At 47.1% G+C, this 19,274-nt stretch overlaps 1 protein-coding gene across 1 annotated transcript; it reads right to left on the bottom strand.

Moving 5' to 3' along the window:
* Positions 1-16,243: 16,243 nt before the first annotated feature.
* fgf20b (fibroblast growth factor 20b) lies at positions 16,244-18,986 on the bottom strand. The gene is made up of 3 exons (XM_076043478.1): positions 18,156-18,986; positions 17,780-17,883; positions 16,244-17,536 (listed from the first exon to the last, which is right to left on the bottom strand). The coding sequence occupies exons 1-3, from the start codon at positions 18,490-18,492 to the stop codon at positions 17,291-17,293; spliced, it is 687 nt and encodes a 228-aa protein (XP_075899593.1). The 5' UTR covers positions 18,493-18,986; the 3' UTR covers positions 16,244-17,290.
* Between the last annotated feature and the right edge of the window lie 288 nt (positions 18,987-19,274).

Raw genomic sequence — 19,274 nt, 5'->3', positions numbered from 1 at the left:
AGAGAGAGAGAGAGACAGAGAGAGAGTACACATCATACCACTGTGATAGCTTGACAGTGTTTCCACTGGCACGGTGCATCTGATGAGTTCTTCTCGCTGTGTGTGTGTGTGTGTGTGTGTATGTGTGTGTGCTTGTCTGTGCGTGTTTGTCAAACTGGGCAAAACGTTTCACAATTTACAGCCCAATCAAAAACACTGAGGTCATTAATTACTGATCCATAAGAGCACCGACTCATTGTCCACTGCATGATACGGTCTTGCAGGGGAGAGAGTGAATTCCTTCAGAACTGAGTCAGTTGGTTTGTCTAAGATCTATTTTGGAAGACAGTCACAAAGTGCTTTTTATCAGTGAGATTTAAAGACTGAGGAGGAGGAGGAAGGGGAAGAGGAGGAGGAGCAGGTGAAAGGGGATGAACAGGAGGAGGAGGAGAAGGAAGAAGAGGAGAAGGAAGAAGAAGAGGAGTAGGATATAATTGAGGAGGAGGAGAAGGAGCAGGTGAAAGAAGAGAAGGAGGAAGTGGTGGAGGAAGGAGATGAAGGAGGAAGAAGAGTAGTAGTAGGAGACAATAGAGCAGGAAGAGCAGGTGGTAGAGGAGAAGGAGGAAGGGGCAGTGGAAGAGGAGGAGACGGTGGAGGAGGGCATTAGGAAGAGCAGGTGGAAGAGGAAGAAGAGGAGGAGTAGGAGATAATAGAGGAGGGGAAGCAGCAGGTGGAAGAGGAGAAGGAGAAGGTGGAGGAGAGAGGAGGAGAAGGAGGAAGAAGAGGAGTAGTGGGAGATGATAGAGCAGGAGGAGCAGGTTGAAGAGGGGAAGGGGGAAGATGGGGGGAGATGGAGGTGGAGGAGGAAGTGGAGGAGGAGCAGATGGAAGAGGAAAAGGAGGAGGAGGAAGAGGAAGGGGGGATGAGGGAGGGTGGAGGAGGAGAAAGAGCAGGACTCCTCCTCCTCCTCACTCAGATCGCGTGTCAATCCTCAGAAATGTTCACCTGTCACTACCAGCAACTAAATATCATTTTCCCTCCCTTTCATTTCTCTCTCTCTCTTTTCTCCTTCTGCGTCCCTCTCCCCCCCTCCTTTTTTTCTTCTTCTTCTGCACGGCTCTTTGAAGTAGCAGCGACTGGGTCCCAGACTGCAGCAAATTACCTGCGGACTGAAGCATTTTTGACATAAGTCCTGAGAGATACGGCCGAGCCACTTTTCCTGGCGGCCCCTTTGGCGTTTTTAATCTGGGGCCGCGGGAGACAGCGGCGCTGACAGAGTGACGGGGCAGCTGGACGGCCTTCCAGGGTCGCAGCAATGGGGCAAAAGAAGAAAAAAAAATACACAAAAAAACTCCCCAAACGTCTCAGCATGGAGCCCACTGCTTCAGACGGACGTCCAGCAGCAGGATGGACGATGGAGACAATCATCTCATCCCGATCTCCGGCCTGTCGGACGATGCATTCAGGAGCAGGAGGCAAAGTGTCCGCCCATACAACTGTCAACGAGTACCGAGAACTAGTGGAACACTGCTAGTTCATGCTCTGCTATGTTTAAATGATTCCGGATGGAAATAATTTGAATTTGGGCGCCGACGCAACAGCAACAACGACGACGAATTGTTTAACATTTGTGCCCCAGAATTAGTCTGAATTTTAGGTTTTCTAAATAAACTTTTGAAATAGTTGCTCGATGTATTAAAAAACAACAGTGCAAGTGTCGATTGCGACTGACTAAGACAACAAACTCATGAAATTAATCACGTTGACTTTGCTGTTTCAAGAATGGAGGGTGTAACAAATCACTATTTATTTTTTTTCAAAGTCGCCTGCAACAGAGGGCTAAAAATGTTTGTTGCATATTTGATATGGGAAGAGCCAATTTGAAATGTCAGCATACAAATACCTGCACATGGCAGTTTTTATTTTCTTACTTTTAACAGAACTATATATATGCACTCACCCTCCTGGCTAAATCAGAACAATGTAGCTGATGAGTCTTTGAGACAAACCTGTAACATCCTAATTGACCCCCATTGTGGTAGTTTTAGGTAAAATTAATACATTCTTGTCATAATGTTCAGATAGGACAAGTTAAAAGAAATAAAAACTGTACTTGATTTATTTATTTATTTATTTAAAATTGCATTTATTTATCGATTGATTGATTGATTGATTTATTGATTCATTCATTCATTTGGACAAAAAAACAAAACTAAATCTGGGACAAAGACAAACTAACTGAAAGTTTGTAGACGATGTTGAAACCAGATATTCATTCTTTTTAGCCATCATTAGTCAATATTAATCTTATTCTTTCAAAGAAAAGCAGCAGCGGTGATGAGTTTATTCATATTATTTGTATTGAACTACTGAGATGTTGGCTTCAGGTCAGCCGGGTCAGATGGGAACAACCCGAGTGTGAGAAACAACAATGCAGGAAGTTCACGTCTTCTCTGGCATTACAGGAACCACCAGACTGTATGCAGGACCTTCATTGTATCTGCAAATGTGCTTTAAGCAGACAGGAAGTAACTGGAGCCCAACTGGAGGAAATCAAATCAGACTTTGCCGGCTTGTTTTCCGATGCGGGATAATTATATTTCCCTTTTTTTTTTTTCCCACTCTTGCAGCGACGCGCTCCACTTTCACGAGGTCCTATCACGTTGATGCTCTGCTTTGACTTTCTTCCTCTCTGTTTCTTTTTTTTTTTTTTTTTTTTACGACGCGGCTCCGCTGGAGTTGAGGAACAATGGCTGCCTTTTCAGAGATCCTATAACCTTCTCCTCCCCGGGGACGCCGCTACTACAGTGCCTCGTACATAATTGCTCTCTTTGCTCTTGCTCTCCAAATCGTCATGTTTCCCACACTGATTAGATATCTGAAGTTCATTAGGGGGGGAATAATTTGTCAACAGGATCCAACTTGACTTTGGGTCTTGGTTGGCTTCCTCGCGTTGGCACACTTCAGTTTCCTGTGTCATGGAGCCTCAATGCAGTCAAACGCCCATCAGGAGATGAAGAGGAAGCATCAGAAAACAACACCTGCTTTCCTGAGTTTTATTTTTTCTAGATTTTTAATTTTTTTAAAATGTGTTCTATATTTCTATTGCATGTATAATTCAATTTTTTCCTGTTTTTTTCTTTCTGTGTGAAAGCTAAGAGACTCTTCAAATGTTGTTTTGCTTGCGTAACGACAGTAAAGGATCTTGACTTTTGAGTGTATCTGTCTATTTTCTATTTTCTGTCTGGGAACATGCTTCTCATGCTTCCTGTGCAAGCCCTTCCCTCCCCTCACATCCCACCCCAACCCCCCCCAACTCCCCCCGCTTCCCCAAGGTGGGCTGTGACCCAACTTGCCTGCAGCTACTGACAAATGCACTCTCACCCTGGAGCCCAGCAGGCCATCTAGAGGATGTACTCTCTGACACCCTCTCTCTCTCTCTGTCTCTGCTCTTTGGCCCCTTTCTCAAATTCAGTGAGAAGCTGCCAGGTCAAAGGTCGCCGCTGATGATAAAAATAGCCGGCGACGCGCAGCACGTCTATAAATACCGCTTACCGCCGTCGTCTCTTGTTCTTACTGAGAGGGTCGTTTGTTTTAGTGTTGCGAAAGAGAGGGAAGAAGAAGAAGAACGATGATGAAGATGATGCTGTGCTCTTCCTCAGATGTAACCTCATACCGCTGAGAAAATGTCAGAGTGCAGGGAGGGTGGGGGGGAGTGTGGCCGTCCAGGACCTCCGGGGGCCCCTCGCGCCCTCCACCAGAGCCCAGCTGATCTGATTGGATCTCCTCCCTCCGCTGCAGCTGGACTCAAGTCTCCACGTTTGAACAGCGTAGAGGGACGGTCGACGCAGGAGGTGGCGCTGCTAAAATTAGCAACAGAGGAAAAAAGAGGACGATGAAGATGGTGAAGAGGGCGACAGTCTGACAATCTGATCCAACCATGTTCTAATTTTACCTGCGCTGGAGAACCTGGTCTTTCTTCTTTCAGACCAAGTTTAAATTTAGAAACGCTGCAAAAAAAAAAGAAGAAAAAAGTAAGGAAAAAAAACACAGGGAGAAAAAAGTCCAAAGAGACGTTCAGGTGATTTACTATCTTGTTTTACACATGCATTACAAGCATGGAAAAAATGTGTCTTTTATTGCAGTGTCGCAAGTCGACACGGGCTCGGCTGCAGACCAGCCAGTGGGCTCTGTGGTGTGTGTGTGTGTGTGTGTGTGTGGGGTGGGGTGGGGGTGAGGTGGGGGGTGGGGGTGGGTCGGGGTTTTCCACCACCAATCCCATCCAGGAACAAGCAGCGGGCGAGCGAGAGCGAGAACGTCGATGAAAGAGGAAATTACACACCTGGGCTGCAGAACACCTGCAGCCCACGGCGGGACTCTGTATTAGCAGCAGCAGCAGCAGCAGCAGCAGCAGGGAAGGGGATCTGGAGCAGCTTCTATTTGTCTGATTGTCATTAAAGTTAAATGATTACCGAAATGTAATCCCAGATTAGGAAGCAGTCCAAATCTGCTGCAGGTTTTGTCCCTTTGCCACTGTCTGGTCTGATCTGATCTGATAGTCTCTCTTCTGGTTGTGCAAAAGGCCTTCGAGACAAACAAAAGTTCCTTGAATGATTGATTGATTGATTGAATGATTGATTGAATGATTGACACCGTATCGTATCTTTTCTCAAATCCACCTGTTAAGTAGCTCATAGAGAATGTGTGTATCTCTCTCTCTCGGGCTGTCAAATGATAATTTTTTTAATCGCGGAATCTTCATAGTTAACTGTGATTAATCGCGGTTCGGTTTGAACTGCATGTGTCAAATTCTGTTCTTTTACGTTTCAAGGCAGTTTTAACCCCATAATGTAAAGTATTTACCAGAACTACAGGTTAGGAAAAGGGACAAAAAGGCTTACGCCGGGTTCACACCGGATGCGGAAACGCAGCGAAGTGCCTCGCCCACGAAAATTGCGCACGAGCCGCAGCCCTCCTGTTCACACCAGATGCTTTGATCTCCTGTGTATCTGCAGAAAGCACTGCTGGAGGGGCTCCATTTGATTGTAATGTTGCGTCATTCTATCTTATTTTCTATTTTCTGATTTCTTTCTTTTTTTCTTTCTTTTTTCTTTCAATGCATGTCACAACCCCCTTGAACTCCTCAACCCTCTGTGGGCTGCGGAGGCCTGGCCAGAGAGCAGCAGCGGTGGTGGTGGCGGCTCTCCTCTATCTCCTCCCAGAAGTGTTGCGTGAGACCGTGATATGTGTGCAGTTTATCAGACACTTTGTCTGCGCCCTCTTTTCATCCGCATTCAGATTTTTTTGCGCTCATCACAAAACACAGACGCTTCCTCCTTGTGTGCGACGATGCTTTTATCTCCCACCCCCCCACCTCTTCTGTTTCGCTGTGGTCTCGAGGGGTGCGGACCACCAAACTCTCCCGTCCTGCCCCCTCCCGGGTGCCAGCAGCGGGCAGATGGAGTGAATCAGATGAAGCCGTGATGCTCTTCGCTACGGGAGCTGGTGGTACTTTGTCTGGCCCATCTACATCGCCGTGATAGCGCGCCGCGATAACAGACATGAAAGTACCCTGTCATCAGCTCCCCGCCCCCCCACCACCCCTGCCACCCCCCTGCTCCTCAGGACCAGAGAACATCACAGCAGACACAGAATGATTCCACAGAGAGACAATCAAGCTCTGCATGCTGCAGCCCTCAGAGGTGCTGACTTGACACAAGAAAGTCCTCAGAAAGTGATGCAGGACTTAAAGATCTGCCTCACTGCTTCCCCAGGTACAAGTCAGTACGTTTGTTTCCTGAAACACGTTGCTTAACTACAGTTCAAACCTCAATCAAGGTTCTGTTTATGGATCTTGTGGTCTGTCACTGGGTGGCTTCACCACCAGATACATTTTTTTTGTGGCCTCCCAGGTCACAATGAGGGGGCTGCAGGACAGCATCCAACAGGTCGAAACACCATCATCATCATCATCATCATCATCATCATCATCATCATCATCATCATCAGACGAAACACAACAAAGAGGATCTTCAAAGGTGCCTTATCTGCGTGTTATTTCTTCTTCTTCTTCTTCTTCTTCTTCTTCTTCTTCTTCTTCTTCTTCTTCTTCTTCTTCTTCTTCTTAAAAACAACGATGGCCTCAGAGACCCTGGGGTCTCACTCTTCCCCTAATATATCCATCACATTGGAAAGCATCTTGCTCTTTCACGTAAAAAAAAAAAAAATAATAATAACACTGTCCTATCGCAGAGAATCTTGCAACCAAAGCAAAAATTTAGCAGCTTGTTGTTTCGCTCTGCTCTCCAGAAACCAAAATATTTGTTGATTTATGCTTTGGTTTGATTCTGGCAGTTTTAAGTTTAATCGTTTAGTTAATTTTCATATGATTATCAATTTTAACCAAACAAGTCCAGTTCTGCTTAAAAAGTCAAACGTGATCAAGAACTATTAGCTTTGGCCCTGATAGCATCTGATACTTTACTGATTCAGACATGCATAGCACTGAGTATATCCTTATTCTTACACATCTTGCACATGCAAACAACCATATTCCTGCATCATTGTGGTTTTATCGAACCACTCGCACCAACTCACAAGCACAGAAGTTCAAATGAACAAGTAAACTACCTACCTACCTTTTTTCCACATAACGAGACATGCTTTTTTCTTTTTATTTCTTTTTCTTTTCTTTTTTTTGGACTTTTGCATTTTCACACGTCGACCTGACGGAAACAAAACGGCTTGAGCGTATTGTTGACACAGCCGACGCCTGCTGCTCTGCGTGCCGTCGGGCCTAAAAAGCACTGCGCTGGGAATCAATGCGGCCGTGATTACGCTGCATCCCCCTGTGGGTCACACCAAAGGAATGAGGTGGTCCCTCACTGAAAATAAACATTAACTGAGAGCCTGTATGACGGCCCGATTGTAAAACATCTACCCATGACAACATAAACCCTCACCTATCTACCTCCAGGGCCTGGGATTGTGAGGTGCTGCTGTGATTGGTCACCACAGGTGAGGCTCGGCGAGGAGAGCGCATGCCTTTCTCCTCCCAGAAAACCTCTTTGTTTGCCTCTGACACGGGGAATGTGCTGCTAAGCATCTCGGTGGCACCCAGGAGGCCTGAAACCAGCTCGCTGTGCAGATGGGTGCTTCTCAACTGGTGGAGTCTCAGGAGGACCCACATCTCTTTTTCCTCCAAATGAAGTCGCGACCCGAAATTATTCCACAAAAATAAAAACGCCAGCCCACTTTCAATCATGTTTAGTATGGGGTTGTGTGTGCTGTGAAATAAACATTTTCACTATAAATATATATATTTAAAACAAAAAAAAAAAGGGAAACTGCCCGCAAAGCCGCAACCCAATCAAAGAAGCTCCGTGACCAACTTTTGTGTTGCGACCCACCAGTTTTGTCAATCAACGTCAATCGGTTTTGTTCATTATCTCTTCGGTTTTAAATGGATATATATCTTTTTGATACCTTCAGACATAGAAAAATCTATGTCTGAAGATAAGACAGATATACATCCAGCTCGCTGGATGCTCCTGGAAATTTCTGAACCACCAGTAGGATGGTTAAAAAAAAACAAAAAAAAAGAAAACATCTGAGAGAAAAAAAATGGTCTTAGGTAAACCTGGTCGAGGTAACTAACCCCTTACTAATGCTGGTAAGAACCTGGTCAAAGCTAACCACAAAGGTGACATTTGGAGCAGAACCTTTTGTTTGAGTGGAGGGTCCAGCAGCCCAGCAGCCCAGGTCATGTGACTGTGTCAGAATCGGCAAAGTAAACACGGCTGAGGGAGGAGAAGATTGTTCTCCACTTGAATGGTGAAACATTCAAGTGTTCCCAAACACCATTTCCTGAGCTGGAGGCTCCCAGGCCTCATTTACAGATCCTCATCATCATCATCATCATCATCATCAGCAGCAGCAGCAGCAGCAGCAGCAGCAGCAGCAGTGGCAGCAGACAAACCCAACTGACTGACTGACTGATCTTTTTGTTTGAGGCCTGGGAAGTGAACTTGGGGAAGCATGCACAGGTGAAACTCTAGAAAGCTTGAATATGATATTTCCTGCGCTCAGCAAAGCTACTCTATTCTTGGCCTGATCTGGGTGGTGATTAGTCACTGGGACGTGGAGAGGTATGCATACCTGATGAGCAGGAGCTGCTGGTGGAGGAGCAAGAGGTAGAGGAGGAGGAGGAGCAGGAGGAGGAAGAGGAGAAGGTTAAATATACCTCATATTTGTAAAAAAAAAAAAAAAAAAAAAACTTAAAATGTAAATCAACATGCCTTTATCCTATAAAGTAAACAGTAGTCTGTTTTGCTAACTTGAAAGTGTTTGTCTCCATTGACATATAACTTTTCTTGCTCCACTATCAGATATCTTCATTTTCCTTATGTGTAGCCACCTGCTAAGTGGATTGGTATCAAATTTAATTTCCCATCCCCGTCAGGTTGAACCTTCATCAAAAACTTAAAAGTAAGGAATAATAATAATGAAACCATACTCAGTCTCCTTCATGTTAGCATGTTAGCCTATATTTAGCCCTTTGATTGTCCAGGCAAGTGGGTAGAAATGTTCTGAAAGTTTGATAAACTGGGCGTGTGTTTAATGTTCCCTCTCAGCTGAACTGATCTCTGTCTGGCTTTATTCCTGCAGCCTCCACTTCTCGTGAAGCGATGAGTCAGAATGGCCAAGTACAGTTATCTGTGAGCTCTGCAGATATCAGTGATCATCAGGGTTGTTGCACTTTGCATGGGAAGATGCAAGAAATCAGATCAATTATTTTTTGACTGAAGTCAGCCACAGCTCTGAGCCAAGTCAAATCCGAATTAGTGCTCTTAGTACGATTTGCTGTTGTGAAATTAGAATTTTTGCAGTTCTTTTACGAAAAATTTGGCACAGAATTTGATTTGGATGTCAAAACAGGCACGGTCGTAATAATAACAGTCAGTATAAATAACAGAAAGAAAAAAGTGATAAAAAAAAAAAAGGCAGGGGAAGGGGGACATTGAAGTTAAGAAGACCTCAGATTTTTTTTTAATAACACCACCTCGGGGAGGGAAGCCTCAAACAACAATCAGCTGCGTGATGTGATGTTGAATGAATGTGTCTTACTGAGATAACAAAGTCTGAGCACTCGGCTCGCTGCCTCCATCTGCAGCCTCCTGGCCAGGGGGGGATTTCCTCCCTGCAGCCAGCAGCACTCAAGGTTATTACTGTGGAGGAGGATCTGAGCGCCGCTGCAGCACCTGTTTGAAGTTCCCCCTCGGCCCGCCGCGCCGCAATCACTGAGCGGAGGGATCGCAACCAGTGGTTTCTAGTTGATTAAACCCAGGGAGAGCACTTTTTTTACAGAATGAGTCGAGTACGAGTACTTGCATTTACTCACCAAGGAAGTGCTTGATATGGCCATGTCTAGAATTAGTATTAACTAGTATTTGAACAACGTTCCTCTGCATGTCTTTCAGTGGTTCTCAATTGTTGGAGTCATTTTTATCGTGAAGTCGCAAATTTATTCCACAAAAATAAAAACGCTAGGCCACTTTCTATCATGTCACGTAAATGAATTGTTGAAATTGTTGGATTGAATTGTCCTGCAAAATAAATGCCCAACATTTTATCTATAAATATATATAGAACTCTTCAAATCCTTTTCGGTTTGTAAAAAAACTGCCCATGAAATTGCGACTCAATCAAAACAGCTCCACAACCTGCTTTTGGGTCCTGACCCACCAGTTGAGAGACACTGTTCTAGAACACACATATGCATGCAACTGGTATCGGTGTTGTGGTATGGGCACCTATTTTATGAGTACGAGTTGAGTGCTCAACCCCAGTACTGCGATTGGTACATTCCTAATTAGATAGATAGATAGATAGATAGATAGATAGATAGATAGATAGATAGATAGATAGATGCTTTATTGATCTGAAGGAGAAATTAACGTTTCTAGCAGCTTGACAATGGAACTAGTGGAATAAAATTGTAATTTTTCAAAATTTCACTCATGCACGACTGTAATCACAGCTCTACGGCTGTATATAATAAAGCCTGACAGATGGGAGATCCACTGATTTTCACGGCGTCCTCTGAAGTGGTCACCTGTCTCTCACGGCCTCCCACTGCTTTCCTATGAACCAAGCTGGGACTGCAGGGGAACACTGGGATGATGACTTGTGCCACCCAAAGCACGCTGGGACTTGTGCAAGTTCGCCACTGTGATGATTTACATGAAAGTCACGATGTGGAGCTGCGGCTTTGTAATGTGAACAGCGGCGTTCAATTTGAAACAACCCCACAGCAAATATACTATTAGAAAAGGTGAAAAAAAAAAGAAATTCTTTGCAAAAAAAAACATTTCTTTTAAATACATTAGTTTTGTTGCAACACTCTCGTATAATCCACAATTTTTAAAATGGATCACGATTTCAGCACTTTCATTCTACACACGCAGGTAGACAAAAAAAATGTAAAAGTTTCTGTTTCTGACCCTGAATTCTACTGATGCTCCAACGTGAACGCCGTGACTCACACAAATCAAATCATCGTTCAAGTCGTACACCCACTTTTTTTTCCCTCCTCCTTCAACCATTCTGTCTGTGGGAGGTGCAGCTGTAGCCTCAGAAGCTCTCTGCAGGATTAAGCAGTCAATCAAGTCGGCCGACAAGTTTTGTTAAAGTGTTTCTGTTATTTCCCCGACAGTCAGCCGCTCGCTGCTTTGAACAGAAAAAAGAAAACAAAAAAAAAAAGACCTCCTTCCCAGTCAGTCTGTAGGAATGCTCTGTGGTCACACAAGCAGGAATAATTAGCGGTATTCTCCACTGTTTGGGAACCGGCCAAAATAACTGGCACGTCTCCTGCCACCGTGAGCTAAACGTATGAGGGCTCCAGATCGGCTGAAATGGGCAAAAAGCCGTGCAAGGTTTTCACGCTGGATTCTTCAGCCGTATCGTTTTTCCACCTCCCCTGTCTTTAAGTCTCTCCTGGCTCTAAGCCCTTCTTTTCTCCGCACCCCCCCCCCCCCCGACCTCACCTTCCCTCCAAACCCCCTCTGTTTTGTTATTTTACCTGGAGGAGCAGGTGTGAAGGGGCGAGGCCCCGTGGAAAAACATTTGATTCTGAGAGGAGCTTGTCATGAAGGAATCCGTCCGCTGACCTCCGAGCATCTTGGCACACAATGACAAATGGATTTGCAATTTTCCGCCCGACTTGGCGGCCACAAAGGCAACATCTCCGCCGGGTTTCAGCCACAGAGTACAGTCAGCCAGCCAGCCAGTCAGTCAGCCTTCCTGCTGTCCTGTCCCGCTCTTGAGCCAGGCAGCCTGCGTTATCGGCTCGCGCCATCCAAACAGCGAACAGCTCTGGTGATCTATGAAGAGAAAAAAAACAACCTCTCTGACCTCCACGGTGAAGTCATCTCTGGATGACGTTCTGAAGTCGATTTGTTAAGTCTACAGCTAAACCGAACGTTTCACGCAAAGTCAACAGCTGATGAAAGGTGATGGAAAATGAGCTGAGATGAGAGTCCAGTGGCTGGAACGATCCAGAAAAACACCACGGACCTGCAAACCAACAGCGTATTTAGCCCTCTGTTTGCAGCGCCCTGCAAAATCCCTCAGTTTGGCTTTTGCTGGACCTTTGACATATTTTGGAAGCGGACATGAGAAGTAATCAGAGTAAACCCCTGGCTGGGTGTTTCGAGGTCACCTCGGAGAAATGTCATTGCCCCGTGTGACATGACAAAGCTCAACAGCTTACTTTAACAGAAACTATAATAAGCAGGAGGGACCTTTTCCCCGTCTGATTGTTGGAAAACCCCGCTGATGTTATTTTACACGTTATGGGATCTTAAAATCACATAGTGTTTGATGTTGTTTTATTTACAGACTGTTTTCTTTACTTGTGATGAATCTTGAGTCACTGTTATGTTCAGGTACAGCTTGCATTTATAGTTCACTACATTTACAGGTAGTGAACTATATTATTGTATCATATGTTTTTGTGTCTTGATTTGGTGAGAGTGCATCAGGAATCCAAAAATAAAAGATGCCCATAAATTTTCTCAATTTATTACGTTCATTTTTGCCGTTGCACATATGATTAAAAATTGTAGCTAACTTTCCAGGGGATAAACTTTAAAATAATCTACGAAATTCACTTCATGAGTCCATCTGCAGAACAACTCATAGATGAGAATGATTCATATTGAAGCTTTTAAAAATGGACCTGCTTGACGTAAAACTTCATAATGAATCCAGTAAGATTGAAAGATTAAATAATAATAATCTTCATTTAGATTAGGAAAAAAACAAAAACAAGCAACAATTAACTTTTTTTTGTTGTTGATTCCTTGGGCCCTTAGACGTGACCTGCACACCTTCTCAGTGACACCCTTCTGTGGCACACATCCATCTTGTTTATGACTGGGTGGCATCATTAGCAGCGTCCAGCCACCAGTGTTTTCTCTGCTGATTGAATCGCTCCCAAATCCCACTGGAATGTTTAAAGTAGCTGCTATGGAAATCAACCACTTGACCCCCTTTCCTGACCCCAAAGATCTGCCTTCCCTTCCCCTTTTACCGCGGCGATGGGTTGGGACGGGGGGGGGGGGCAGAAACTGTCAGACGACGGCAGGGTTGGAGAATCAAAGGGAGCCGCTGAGTTATTAGAGCCTCTGAGGCCACGCCCCCTCAGAGTGAGGCCACGCCCCCTCCAAGTGAACGCACTGCTAGCGCAGAACCATGGCTGATACTCACATCACAGGCAGAGAAAAATTACTTATATATTTAGCTAAATATACAGCTGATTGCGTGTGTGTGCGTGCATGTGTTTGTGTTGGCCCTAGTGAGTGGTCCAACGGGTCGTTGGTGTTCTGTCAGGTCAACCTGTCATGGTGCTGAGAGCCTAATTGATGCCTGATGCTTTTCAGGGGGGGCAATTACAGGGTGCAAATGTCAAGACCTAATTTTTGACCCTGCGGTGCGGCCACATGCGCCGGTGTTGTTCAGAAAACTCATTTTTTTAAAGGCTTGAAAATGACTTGAACGGTTTGACTTGAACTGCAAAGAATAAACGTACAATGACGAAAACAGTACATGTGTAAATTTCATTTTTAAATGGTGAACTTAAGCATCAAAATAAAAAAAAAGGTTAAAAAAAAAAACCTTTCTCTTTTTTTAAAATGAAGTGGTATCTATGACTTCAAAGCTGTCTGGTGATCTACACTCAGTACTTGAACCTCAGTTGTAGAAAGAAAAAAGAAGTGATTTTCCAAGAGAAGAACGTCGACGTCCCGGCCGGAAGGTGAAAGCCGTGTTCACAGTTGGAGCCCTGTTATCTCGGATAAGTGAGTGTGTGTAGCAGCTTGTCGTGTGACCTGCGTAACAACAACCGTGTGTCTTTTTTTTTTTTTTTTTTTTGCCTCCTCGTCGACCTCCTTGTCGCTCTCCCTTCCTCCTGTGCCGCAGCATCAGACGGCAACAGGCTGCAGCTGCGACTCCTGCAGCTGCTTCTCGGCCCCTCGGACTGAAAGAACAGAGCGTTGAGATGCCGCGAGGACCTGCAAATGCAACACTAACCCCCCCTCACCCCCCACCCCACCACCCCCCACCCACCCTGGACCTCTGCATGCAGACATGACAGTGTCCTGGATTCCTTGCGCTTTTTTCTTGCCCACGTCACCCTCCTGTTTTCTGCTCTACGTCTCCATGGAGATCCAAACACAGTGCATATTTTCCACCTCGGCTGACAGCTCGTGTTGTGAAATGTCAGTAAATCAGGTGTGTCGTGTGGCGGCCTGATTTTTTTGCGGAAGTAAAAGAAAAAAAAAAAATCCCCTCAGCCCAGGACTTTGGAAAAGTGACTGTGACTGGTCAGAGGACGCAGAGGATACAAAGTGTAGAGCTGCGGATGGAGAGGAGATATTGGGGGGCAGCAGCAGCAGCAGCAGCAGCAGCAGCAGCAGCAGGAGAAGCAGCAGCTCCAGCAGGAGCAGTGGTAGCAGGAGCAGGAGCAGGAGAAGGAGCATCAGGAGCAGCAGGTTTCCTTTCACAACGCCTCTCTCTGTCCTTGGACTCGGATGAAAGGCCGCCAAAAAAAAAAAAAGAAAAGAGGATCAGGTGGACGAGGCTATACTTACACTTTGGCTGTAATCCACCGTAAACACACATGCAGCTCATAATTTGTGCGCACGGCAATTTACTAAGGAATAAACAAACAACAAAGAGCCCGAAATCAATAGTTTGCAGGATTGAAATGACACAAAGCTGCAGACAGCGTCCCCTGCACAAACACACCCTCAGAAGTGGCCACAGGTGAGCCGCTCGGCACCTCCCCCGTCTCCCCCCCACCGACTCCCTCCGTGCCTCCCCTGCCTCCCCCCGGCCTCCCATCTCCCTCAGCACTGACGACTAAATATAGAAATTATGTGCTCTGAAAACTGGGGGCAGACAACAAAGCTGGATATATTTCCATCCTCCTTCTCCTCCTCCTCCTCCTCTTTCCCCACCTGCTCCTCCTCCTCCTCTTCCTTCTCTTTCTCCTGCTTCCCCACCTCCTCCTCTTCCTCCACCTGCTCCTCCACCCTCCTCCTTCCCCACCTCCTCTTCCTCCTCCACCTCTACCACCACTACCTCCTCTTCCTCCTCTTCCTCTTCCTTCTTCTCCTCCCTCCTCCACTTCTCCACCTCCTCCTCCTAAGTCAAACCCACAGGTGATAACCCCCCCCGAGATCAGAGTGCGTGAGCCGGACGGAGCAGCTGTGCTGTCTGACTGGACGGCGAGGAGAGACGACAGAGAAGATCACTGACTTCCACACCTGCCAGAGGTGGACCTGTGCCACACACACACACACACACACACACACACACACACACACACTTGATTGGGTTTCCTCGAGAGCCCTCGAGGGCCACTGAGGGTGGGGTGGGGTGGGGGGTCAGTGGGGGAGTGCGATGAAAGTCGGCGAGCGTCCATTAAGCGTGTGAGTCGGCCCTCTGGAGTGGCTGCCGCTGCTGCTGCCGCTGCTGCGGTTGAGGTCTTTAAGTGTTTTCCGTCGGGGGTGGGGAGGGGTGGGGGGGACGGGGGGGGGGGCGGCGTCAGACCACCTGGACAGGAGAGCAGGGCAGGAGCGGAGAGGAAGTGGGGGAACAAAAGCAAGTGTCTCCCACTGTGAAAACACTGGTTTAGACAGCGAGGAGCATCAGGTGTCGGCAGTCAGGATCTCTTTCCAGGGCGCTGAGAGGGGTGACCATCAAACGGCCACAAGTGGGGGGCAGAGAGGCTGAGAGGGTGATGGGTGGGGGGTCACGCTCTCAGGACTCGTACTTTTTTCTTTTCTTTTTCTTTCCACGGCTGCCAAACCGAGACTGGAGCCTCCAACGCGGTGCAGAACTGAATCCTTCCTCGCGCTTTAATATCAGGCTTGTGTTGGTTCGCCCGGTGGAGGGGGGTTGGTGGCAAGGGAGGGTGGGGATGGTGGTGGTGGGGTGTCCATAAAAAAAAACACACACAGATTATAATGCAGACGAGGAGCACGCTGTCATTAATCAGCCATGGGAGTGCATTGATGTGCGAGGAGGAGAGCAGATGGGAAATTCCCACCTATCCTGCAGGAGGGTTGTGACACCACCCCACACACACACACACACACACACACACACACACACACACACACACACACACACACACACACTGCACAGGCTCCCTCAGATCACAAGGCTGAGCTTTCAACAAACGACGCTCCCCATCTGTGAAGAAATTACACATAGAAAGATTAAATTATTTCCCGGTTACCTTCAAGTTTTGTGGGAAGAAAGGATTGGAAGAAAAACAACAGAAAACGGCCAACACGGATTGAGCGATCGAGACGTCAGCGGAGGTCACTCCGGGCCTTATCGCTCTGACCTCCGCTTTTATACATCCGCCAGAGTGGCCGGGGCAGCCGAGCTAAAGGTCAGCGTTTTATTTGGGCCCTGGCTCGCGTCGTGTTGCGCAGCCTCTGCGTTGGGATGATGCTTTGAAGTTTTTATGTGCGTGCCAGGGGTCTACGACTCTTCTGCCGGCATAATGGCGTCCATAAAGAAAGACAACACCGACCTCGTTAGCCGAGTTACAAGTTTGAACTCTACACGGCAAAAGCCAACCAATTAAAAGGAAAAAAACATTGTCAGTTTTTTGTTTTTTTTGTTAAGTGGTTGTTTTAGATGTTGAAGAAATAATGGATCGATGATTTCACGCCGCAGGTTGAAAAAGAAAGGATTTTGATCACTTTTGAGCAATTTATTGTTGTTATTAGTCTGCTGAGTTCAGATTCTTCCTGTAACACATTTATCAGTGATTTTTTTTTTTAAATTCAGACATCACCAATGAATTATTGTTTTTCTCCACCCCAAAAAACGATTGAAAGATGCCCTTCTGTGATTTTTTTCACATTTTGTCAAAACATTTTTATATCTCTGATATATTACAGTGTATCATCAGCTGCACGTCAGCATTTTTTTTTTTCCAGGATAAAAACAAGAACATGATGGTACAGTTTGCAAGTCTCAACGTAATCAAATACAGTTGCTAGTATCATTTATTTCTATATATTGCATTTATCTAACTGTAAAAATATATATTCTCCAATAAATAAATATATAACATAAATATATATGTATCTAAAAATGAATAAATAATCGGTACAGGTTTCTTTTTTTTTTTAACTCCTCTTTCCGAACTGGTCTAAAGACAAAAGTTGAGAAAAAGACAAAAAAGAGAAAAGGAAAAAAAAAAGAAGAAATTCCTTCAAAGTCCTTCTGAACAACCTACAGCTCTCTGACTCAGCGCCTAAACTAAAAGTTCCAATTCTCTTGTCTCTCCACGGCGGCTCACGTCTCCATCGGTCCACGAACCGGGGGCAAGCAGGGCTGAACTGGGCCGGGCCGGGCTGGTCCAACCCGCTCCCTGATTCAACAGCTCTGCTTCCCATTCGTCTCCTCATCCACAAAAGTACCTTTTTTTGTGGCCGTCTGTACCGTGAAACAAATGAGCCTCTCATGCCGAGTGCGCCGCAGACATTCTGGCCTGTCTGCAGGGCTGCTGAGGGATGGACCGTGCATTCCTACGAGAGGCCCCCCCCACCCCCCCCGGTGGCTTGATCCCCCCCGGGTCGGGCTGCTGTCCACCAGCCTGCAACCCGCTCACATCCCCAGGCCTCGTTCAACCTCTCCTCTTCTTTTTTTTCTCATACCCTCCTATCCCTGCTTTGCCAGGACCTGGGCAGCAAAATTCCTGATCCGGAGCAGGGGCTCCCCAGTCTCAGCTGTGTCCCAGGATGTCCCTGTACAGCTCGGGCACGCGCTCCGGGTCCACCGGCCGCGGCAGGAAGTGGGTAAATTTCTGATGCCGCCTGGATTTAGTCCCGTCTCTCGGAGTCCCGTCTTTGTTTAGCGCGACAAAGTAACGTGTCCCTCTGTCTCCGTGCTTGTAGAGGTTGGAGGAGTACGTGTTGTACCAGTTCTCCTCAAACTGCTCCCTGAACACGCATTCCGCTGTGAGTTTATTCTGAAAAAAATTCAATAAAAACACAGGCAGAGGACACCGCATTAGAGCCACAGCGCATCACGCACACACACGCACACACACGCACACACACACACACACACACACACACACACACACACACACATTTCACGAATTCTCGCAATAGATCTCAAAGGAAAGTCTTATAGTGGGGTGGGACATGCAGGCAGGGCCGTCAGGTGCGCAAAAGGAAGCAGGATTCGGGGAGGAGAGGTTGGTACTCACAGAGCCGTACAGCTCTCCTTTGTCATTCATCCCCAGATAGAGTCCACTGTCCACCCCTCGAATGCTTATCAAGCCCACCGCCAGGCTGATGAATTCCAAAATACCTGCGGAAGAATAACACAGTTGTTCAGGTGCCCACTTTGAAAAAAGATGAAAGAATAGGATCGGTTTAAGCACTTAAACACTTGGAAAGCCTATTTGGGCAAAATATTACACGTAGTTGCTGTTTCTTAATTTCTATTTTTTTTTTTTTTTTAAAAAAGTAGCGTTTGTACCAATGCGTTTGATGATTAACTGTCCCACCTGTGCACACCCCCTTCCCGCCCCCCCGCACAACAAAATATGTATTTTCTGTCATGCCACAGTGATATTTTACCGAAACGGCTGTGGTCCCTCCTCGTGCCCTGCACGGTGCCGTCCGGAAGTATCTCCAGGTGGAAGCCGGTCCTGCAGTACAGCTGTCTCCTCCGCAGGATCCCCTTGAGGTGCGTTAGATCCGTGGCGGCGCTGCGGGACAGCCTGTCCCCGTTCACCAGGTGCTCCCCCAGCATCGCCGGAGGCGCGTCCCCCCCGAGGGCGCCGAGCAGGAAGTGGGAGCCGACCTGCGGGACGCCCTCGAGCCCGTGCAGGACGCCTCCAACTTCGCCCAGGATCGCGGCGGAGGAGGAGGAAGAAGAAGCAGCGGCGGCAGAAGAAGCGGCGGCGGTAGCCATCGCGTCAGAGCCCGAGCGGGTAAAGTTCACGGAGCAGGTCCAGACTAGAGGGAGCGCTCGTGCGTCGTCTGTCTACCTGAACTGCCAGCCGTCACACTTGGCGCATGCTTGCGTCCGTGTTGCGCATGTACGAGAAAACGCACTTTCCTAATGTCCGTCCCGTCTCTTCTTTTCTCCCTTGAATGCTGCGCCGCGTCTCCACCGGCGACTCGCGTTGCGTTTACCTGTCCGGGGCGGAAGGTGGATGCCTGTGTGGAGGTGGACGTGGGTTAGAGGTGCGGGCGTGGGGTTGCTCAGCCGACGCCGAGTGTCCGTCCGTGTCGGGCTGGGAGTCAGGGCTGGACGGCCGCGGCTATGCAGGTACAGGTTACGGCAGCCAGCTCCTAGGAAGCTTTGACGCTCAAAGTGGCAGCCGAGGGCTGGTGAGGCAGGTGCAAAACCACACGACTATTAGTGGGCGGGGCCGCCACAGTTCAGACGTGCCCGGGCAGGGAATCCCCCCGCCTCCTTCTTCTTCTCCCAAAAGGCATAACATAAGAGGAGAGTGAGAGAGAGAGAGAGAGAGAGAGAGAGAGAGAGAGAGAGAGAGAGAGAGAGAGAGAGAGAGAGAGCACTTAAATCACATCCAATATTTATTCCGTTGACGTGAAACATTCTATACACTAAATCAAGCCAAACAGTGTTGCGGCGTCACATCCTGGTTTTTATTGAGTGCTTTTTATTGAACAATTTTCTCCACCACTTTTACTTATTTGATGCCCTTGAATCCCCCCACGACCGGA

Source organism: Nelusetta ayraudi, unplaced genomic scaffold (assembly GCF_046127955.1).
Source record: "Nelusetta ayraudi isolate G7.1 ecotype Tasmania unplaced genomic scaffold, CSIRO-AGI_Nayr_v1 ptg000075l, whole genome shotgun sequence".
Taxonomy (NCBI): Eukaryota; Metazoa; Chordata; class Actinopteri; order Tetraodontiformes; family Monacanthidae; genus Nelusetta; species Nelusetta ayraudi.
This window is presented reverse-complemented; position numbering and strand designations above follow the sequence as displayed.

Coding starts and splice junctions, on each gene's coding strand:
- fgf20b (XM_076043478.1), bottom strand. CDS start 18,492: ATGGCTACCGCCGCCGCTTCTTCTGCCGCCGCTGCTTCTTCTTCCTCC. Junction 17,884..18,155: donor GAGGGACCACAGCCGTTTCG/GTAAAATATCAC, acceptor ATTCTTCCGCAG/GTATTTTGGAATTCATCAGC. Junction 17,537..17,779: donor AAGGAGAGCTGTACGGCTCT/GTGAGTACCAAC, acceptor AATTTTTTTCAG/AATAAACTCACAGCGGAATG.